Source organism: Gracilinanus agilis, chromosome 3, assembly GCF_016433145.1.
Source record: "Gracilinanus agilis isolate LMUSP501 chromosome 3, AgileGrace, whole genome shotgun sequence".
In the NCBI taxonomy this organism is placed as follows: Eukaryota; Metazoa; Chordata; class Mammalia; order Didelphimorphia; family Didelphidae; genus Gracilinanus; species Gracilinanus agilis.
Window position 1 is genome coordinate 250,626,410 of NC_058132.1, and position 7,569 is coordinate 250,633,978.

Consider the following 7,569-nt stretch of genomic DNA (forward strand, 5'->3'; position numbering starts at 1 on the left):
AAGAGAAAAAAGAGAGGGAGGAGAGAGGGAGGAAAGAAGGAAGGAAAAGGAGAAAGAATAAGGAGAAAAAGAAAAGAAGGGAAGGAAGGAGGAAAAGAAAGAGGGAAAGAAAAAGGGAGGGAGGAAGGGAGGGAGGAAGACAGAAAGAAGAGGAAAAAGAAAGAAAAAGGAAAGAAGAAATGGTAGGAGGAAAGAAGGAAGGAAGGAAAGAAGGGAAGACAATTTGGAATTCCAGATGGAATCTATAAAAATTCAAGGCACTCAGGTCCCTTTGGGTAAAAATGTACTACAGGATGACTTGGGAAAAGAAGAGCAGTTTTCAGAACCACAGTCAGCCTCGGGCAAAAAAGCAGGAGCGGCAAAGTTGTCTTTGAAGCCCTCTCATCCACACCCTCCTTTGGAAGTCGCTTAACTCTAGGCGCCTACCCCACGTCCCATTCCCGAAAGGATAGCTGTCAACTAATCTCCTCTGAGATGTTATCTAGTAACGGTTTAAGGCTTAATCCCTCCTGGGATATTGGCCACCTAATAAGCATCTTTAAAAGATTGCGTGAGGTAATGACAAGAGTACTGGACCTAAAGTCAGAGAACATGAATCTTACTCCAGGCACTACAACCCTCTGAAGCCGGGTTTCCTTATCTATACGATGGGGATGGGAATACTTCTACTACCTGTTTCACAGAGTAGTTGAGAAGATCACAAAGTAAACCAAAAAGCATTGTATGTGCCTATCATCATTAAATATGACATTATTATTACCAACATTGTATTAAAGAAAAGGGAAACTTTCAGCATCCTAGTGGGGGCCAGAGGAAAGGAGGGAAGATTTAACAAAGATGCGCTAAAAACAGTCTAATCGTACAAACAAATATTTATTAAGCACCTTCTGTGTACAAGTCAGGAGAAGCTAATGTAACCTAACATATCGCATTCTGGGCTTGTTCTAAGAGATTCATGAGGTAAAATCCTGCTTCTGAAATTTACTAGCTGTGTATTCACGAATAAGTCATTCAACTTCTCCGAAAACTAGACATTACAAGCTGATTGCAATTTGCTTCCATGAAGTTTTCACATTGATAAATCATGTCTTTGATATATGTGTAAGGCATGGTGCTAACCTCTGGAGATACAATGCCCAAAACAAGATAGTGTCTACCCTTGAGGGGCTTACCATCCTAGAGAGCGAGTGGAAATAGGGGGTAGGAAATAGAGCCTGAACACAAATGAATATAACACTGAGCCAGGCGTGAGATCAAACAAAGAACTCTTACCATATTTAAGGAGGGGAAAAGAGCAATCTAATAGCTCAGGAAGCCTTCAAGGAGGAATCTTCTAAACGCTCCTTCCCTAAATAGAGTGAAATATTGATGCTCTTAAACCTTCCAAAAAACTGTGTGGACACCTCCCCCCACCTTCCTCTCCATTCATTCTTTCCCTTCCTTTGGATCAATCCCGACTCCGGAGCAAATATAATTAACTCTGTTGAGAGCTGAACCTCCAAATCTGCATTACTCTCTCCACAAACGAAGAATGAATTGAGAGGAGTATTTCCCAATTCTACACTAGGAAAGGAAATTAATTCTCATTTAACTCCAGGAGACTTTCTTTCTGACTTTCTAGAAAATGGAAACAATTATCTAGATGCAGTTTTTCAAGTTTAAAACTACTTTTGCCCCAACTTTCCGGGTATTAGGGAAGTGGGTTTGAGTTTAAATTACTCAGACAATTGCTTCAATATTTGACTTGTCAGTGTGACTCTTGCTTCCATCCTCAACTAGCTCACTTGCTCTATGTTCTTTGTCTCTGATCTCCTCTCTAGCACACACCACCGACTTGTAGTTGTTTTCCTATCGGAGGGAGGCCTCCAGACATCCACTATAAGTCCTATATAAAGTATTCAATGAAGAAGATGGTCCAGGCACTCAGGATTTTTCAGGATTCTTCCTTGGCTAAAATGGTGGCTAAGAACCAGATTCGGGCGGTATTTGAAGACAGGATTCCGTCCTCTCTCATTGTTATCCTGAGGGCGAGCCATTGTATGGAGTTAATGCCGCATGTTCACATTTTAATTGTACATTTGCTTCCCCCTTCCCCCATAGAAGACCAGAGGTAATATTTTTTTTCAGAGTATCAACTTGTTTTCCAGGACGTTGTTGTTACAACAAGTTCGTTCGACGACACAGTTATGCATTTGGGTTGGGGATCTTCAGACTGTGAGCGCTAGCACAATTTTGCGGCTTTTAATTACTATTTTGTTCTGCTGGGGGTTTTGAGAGACTGGCGCCTAGGGATGATTACACTGTCTACCTCTACCTGGGACTTACTGAAGCACGGTTCTGCTTCCACCAGGTGGCGCTATGAGGCAAGATCAAAAACTGAACCTGAAAAGGCTACACCCCCCCCCCAACCCCTAACCCCAAATACTACCCTGTATTCACGAAGCGTATTTTTTCCTCCCCTTTTGGTCAGTTTGACTTGAAGTTTTTTTTAAAGGGAATCTCTAACGTAGTTGGGGGAGGGAGGAGAAAGTGGAAATATAGATGCAAACATGTCCTAAAGTTCCAAAAAGTAAAGTAAGCAAAATGTAGCCTTATCAGCCAAGGTAAACCTTTTCAATTAATTCGCGTTGAAAATTTAGCAAGACTTCAGACATTTCAAAAGGAAACATGACTCTTTAACTTAAATAGAAATTAATTTACCTCTTAGTAGAAGTCATATTTGGAGGAGAACCTGCAGGTCATCTAATCCAACTTCCCACATAAGTAGGGAAAAAAAATCCCACTCTCACTATTTGGTGTAGTTAATTAGCCATCAAATGCTTATAATAAGACTACATATACATTCTATTACCTAAAGCCTAGGTGTGTCAGGTAAGAACAAGGAAAAGTGGTTTTCGAATTTATGATTAACAAGAATACCTTTGTATTTATATAGCTTTTCTTTCAAGCAACAACAACCCCAAAAAACCACCTTAAATACACTAATTAAACCTCCAAATATTGCCATAATGGTTGCTACAGGTGGCAGGTGTTATTACGCATGGTTTATAGATAATTCAGAATAACTGAATGTGCTGACGAATGTAAGTGCCAGAGGTTTCGAGGAAAAGAGCAAAGAACCAGAGTTTACCCAGCTCTCAACACCTCCTTTACTGTGATTAATGTGTTTGGAAATAAAAGATAAGATCTGACCTTAGGATTTACTTCAAGTGATTTATAATAAACAAAATGAAGAGAAGCGGAAACTTTTTTCTTGGTTTGGAGCAATCCGCCATAGTCGTTTTCCCCTTCTGGCTGCCCTCTGTCTCTTCCCCCGCACACACCTCCACCTCCACCCCCACCCCCATCCCCTCTTCTTTCATCGCAGCTCCAAGAGCCTCGGCCTTAGAACAGCAGCGGCTGCCGCAGCCACAGCACACGCCATGTGACACCCGCCTCCTGTCTGGGCGTTCTAAGAAACCCGGAGACTTCTGCGGGGCCGGGATGGCGATTGGCTGTTGCTAGGTGACGTCGCCTGCCCTCACGTGACAAGTGTTAAATGCCCGCCCGGCAGGAGCCAGCTCCTCAGACAATCGTAAAGCTGCTCCTGACCGCTCACCTGCTCCTGCCTCCCAGAGCTTACTACTGCTGCCCCCGCCGCCCCTCCCCCCTCCGACTTCCTTCCCCCGCCCGTGCCCAGTACTGGCAGAGGAGGAGAGTATGGTGGGCTAGAGGATGAGTCGGGTAGCAGCCACAGAGGCAGTGGTCCAGAGTGGTCCCCACTGATCGCCTCCCCCGCCCAGAAGAAGAGGAGGAGGAGGAGGGGTTCCTAGATAATTGCCACATTTCTTGTTTTCCTTCCCCCCCCCCTTCCCCGTAATTACTTTGGTTGCCCGAGGGGAGAGGGAGAGAGAGAGACTGAGGAGCCGCCCGCCAGGTTCTCCCGGGTGCCCCACTGCCTGCTCCTTCCCGTCCCGGGGCAGGATGACTGGAGTCTTTGACAGTCTGGTGGCTGATATGCACTCGAATCAGATCACTGCTTCCAGCAGTTACCACCAACACCACCACCAGCACGGCGGCAGCGGCGGCAGCAGCACGAGCCTGCACAAGCCCCAAGAGTCCCCCACGCTGCCGGTGTCCACCGCCACGGACAGCAGCTACTACACCAACCAGCAGCACGGGGCAGGGGGCAGCGGCGGCGGAGGCGGAGGGTCCCCCTACGCACAGATGGGCTCGTACCAGTACCACGCCAGCGGCCTCAACACCGTCCCCTACTCTGCCAAGGCGGGCTACGACCTGGGCTACACAGCGGCGTACAGCTCCTACGGGCCCTACGGAACCAACTCCTCTCCGGCCAACAATGAACCCGGTATGGGTAATTGCTGCTAAGTCTTTCTTGCTAAGGGGGGGGGGGCAAAGTTTAAGAATAAGGGTTCTCAGCCCCAACCCTAGGCTATAGATTTCGCAGATTACCATACCCCCACTTCTACTCCCAACTCCACTTACCCTATCCCCCAGTATCCCATTTTTCCCCTTCCTCAATTTCAAAAGCTGGTTTCAGAGAGTAGTTCCTTGACCGAAGAGGATTTTCAAGGAATCGGGAGGAAACTCAGAAATTTTCAAGAAAGAGAGTTATGATTGCAATGCAGTTATTGACTTTTTTCTCTCTACCCGAGTTTCTTTTTCTATAATATGTATCTCCTGCTTCCTACCAACTCCCAACCTTGTACTTCCAATTTTTTAAAAAAAGTTCTGGGGAAATGTGGAGGGGACCTGATAAACTCCCAATTGTAAATCCCTGGAAGGAAAGATGGGCAAAGTTTTCTGGGTCTGGGAGAGTCTCTGACCACCTCGCTGCAAGAGGCAGAGTATGATGGGACACTAGCGGGCGTCCCAGTTCTTGTTTGGCGGGTTCCTTCATTGTTCTCTCTCTTATTGGCCTCCTTTCGTTGCAGAAAAGGAAGAATGCGAGCCCGAAATCAGAATAGTGAACGGGAAGCCAAAGAAAGTGAGGAAACCTCGCACTATTTATTCCAGTTTCCAGCTAGCAGCTCTTCAGAGGCGATTCCAGAAGACTCAGTATCTGGCACTACCGGAAAGAGCCGAACTGGCCGCCTCCCTAGGCCTCACACAGACTCAGGTAAGGGGCTCCCGGATTTTCCTGCCACCCCCCCTTCCCCCGTCCCCCCCCCCATGAGTCTATGTCTGCTGAAGGTTTTCTAGCCTTGCAATTATTGGCCCAGGGACAGGAGTTCTCATTGTAACGAATATCCATCCATGCATTTATATGTACATATCCTAAAAAAGCCTGCTGTCCTACAATTCAGTATATGAAATTAGAAGCGACAAACCCGACAAACCCGTAATGGTTAGAATAATGGCTTAGACCAGTGGAGGGGAGAAAGGGATAGACTTAACTGGCATCTCAGGGATAATATCCCCCAGTTTAAAAAAAGAAGTTGTAATAATTGATTGGCAGCTCGTGTCTAACCTTAGCCTTCTACTGATGACTTTTAATAAATATTCACACCTTTAAAAAATTATCCCAGGCGATCAAAAAAAACTGCATTTCATTTTCTGAACTGATTGAGGTCGGCCAAGTCTTCCTCCCCTCACCTCTTCCTGCTTGAGTGGAGATCTACTGTCTCAATCTCAGTCTATGTCTTCTCTTATGTTTGCCATTTCATATTCTTTCTCCAGTCCATAACTTGACCAGTTTCCCTTTTTCACAAAGGTCAAGATTTGGTTCCAGAATCGTCGGTCTAAGTTCAAGAAGATGTGGAAAAGTGGAGAGATCCCTTCAGACCAGCACCCCGGGAGCAGTGCCTCACCCCCCTGTGCATCACCTCCAGTCTCAGCACCGACTACCTGGGACTTTGCCCCTCACCAGCGGATGAGCAGTGGAGGAGGCAGCGGAGGTAGCGGTAGTGGAGGTGGGGGTAGCTCAGGCTCCAGTCCCAGCAGCGGTACTTCTGCTTTTTTAGGCAACTATCCATGGTATCACCAGGCTTCCAGCTCGGCTTCTCACCTCCAGGCCAGTGCACCACTGTTACAGCATCCTCAGCCTCCGCAGCCCCATCACCACCACCATCCCCACCACCATCATCATCACAGCAGCAGCAGCTCAGCAGTGAATGCAGGGACGATATTCTAACTTTGAAAGAGACTGGGTCAGAGACTGGAGAGAGAGAGAGAGAGAGAGAGAGAGAGAGAGAGAGAGAGAGAGAATCCCCACAGTGGCTGCTGCCTAACCCAGAGCAAGGAGTATTTCTCCCTTCTTCTGCCATCCCAGACCCCGGTCCATCCACAATCTCAGCGTTTTTCTCTCCCTGAGCAAAGAGGAGCGGCACACTCCAAAGCCCCTACTCCTCCTAGGACCAGATTGGTGCTTTGATGATAACACTTAACTGTCCAACTGTCCGATGCATTTGTAAAGTTATGAGGCTTTTTGCCCTGTGGGTTCCTCCCGGGAATCGTGGGAAAAGGACTTTACTTGGTCGGGCTATTCAAGAGGGTAGGAGGGACTTTGGCCATGTTTCAGGGCAGGTTTCTTCTCCCAAAACTCTCTTTCAAGCCCTGACTTACCAATAACTCTCCACTCTCTGTCTCCCCCACACCCTACCCCGTTCGGAGAGGTCAGGGACCTTCTTCTCCCTGAGGCTGAGAACAAAGTCCCGGAAGAAAGACGCTTTTCTCCCTCCTTCCAGCTTTGCCATTCCTCCCTCTCCCCTAGGGTTCACGCTGAATTGCGTTGCTCTTTTCCAGGGTCAGTCGCTCAGCCTCCTATTCTGTCTCCAACCCTTTCTCCTTACTCTTCCCCACCCCACCCCACACACACACACTTATGAGAGCAAAAAAGTCCTCGGTTATAAACCTCACTGTGGGCCCAGTTCCACTCTTTTCCTCCCTCAACTTTCCCTCTTTCCTCACGATGTCCTCGCTGCCTTTTTTTTTTCTTTCTTTTTTGCTGTGGTGTGTGTTCCTGGCCCTCATCCCTTTAGCTCTCTAAGGAAAAGCATCCAAGACCTCCACTCTTCCTCATCCATCACCAGTGGAGTTTTTTTATTTTTATTTTTTAAAAAGTTTAGGTGCCTTTGCGGATGACCTCATTTTGATGTTAAAAATGATTTTTTTATATGTGGACATTGCAAAAAAAGTGTTTAAATTATCTTTTTTAAACTCAATTCAGGATCATTATCCTGGAAACACACACACACACACACACACACACACACACACACACAAAGTTTGTAAATAAAGGTGTTCGTGCAGATTTCCCTCCCCCTCCCTTGATTTATTTGTATAAAAAATTTCAACTTTCAGACTTTTTGGTGAACCAGCTGTAAGAATTTCGGGTTAGCAGTAGTCTCGTTCCCCTCTCCCATTTTTTAAACATTTTCTCCTCAACAAGCTTCCTTCTCTCAGTTAAATTAAGCTACTGATTTCGTTTTTGTTTTATTTTAAGCCCAAGGTCTTTATTCTTTAAAGGAAAGGTATTTTTGAGTTATTTATTATGAAAACAACATACTCTTAATGTTGATTTTACAATATGAAGAGATTATTTAAATAAATTATTGTTTTCATTGTACT

At 46.0% G+C, this 7,569-nt stretch overlaps 1 protein-coding gene across 1 annotated transcript; it reads left to right on the top strand.

Moving 5' to 3' along the window:
• Positions 1–3,963: 3,963 nt before the first annotated feature.
• DLX2 (distal-less homeobox 2) lies at positions 3,964–6,133 on the top strand. Its single transcript, XM_044666504.1, has 3 exons — positions 3,964–4,348; positions 4,935–5,119; positions 5,714–6,133. The coding sequence occupies exons 1-3, from the start codon at positions 3,964–3,966 to the stop codon at positions 6,131–6,133; spliced, it is 990 nt and encodes a 329-aa protein (XP_044522439.1).
• The last annotated feature ends 1,436 nt before the right edge of the window (positions 6,134–7,569 follow it).

Coding starts and splice junctions, on each gene's coding strand:
- DLX2 (XM_044666504.1), top strand. CDS start 3,964: ATGACTGGAGTCTTTGACAGTCTGGTGGCTGATATGCACTCGAATCAG. Junction 4,349..4,934: donor TCCGGCCAACAATGAACCCG/GTATGGGTAATT, acceptor CTTTCGTTGCAG/AAAAGGAAGAATGCGAGCCC. Junction 5,120..5,713: donor TAGGCCTCACACAGACTCAG/GTAAGGGGCTCC, acceptor TTTTTCACAAAG/GTCAAGATTTGGTTCCAGAA.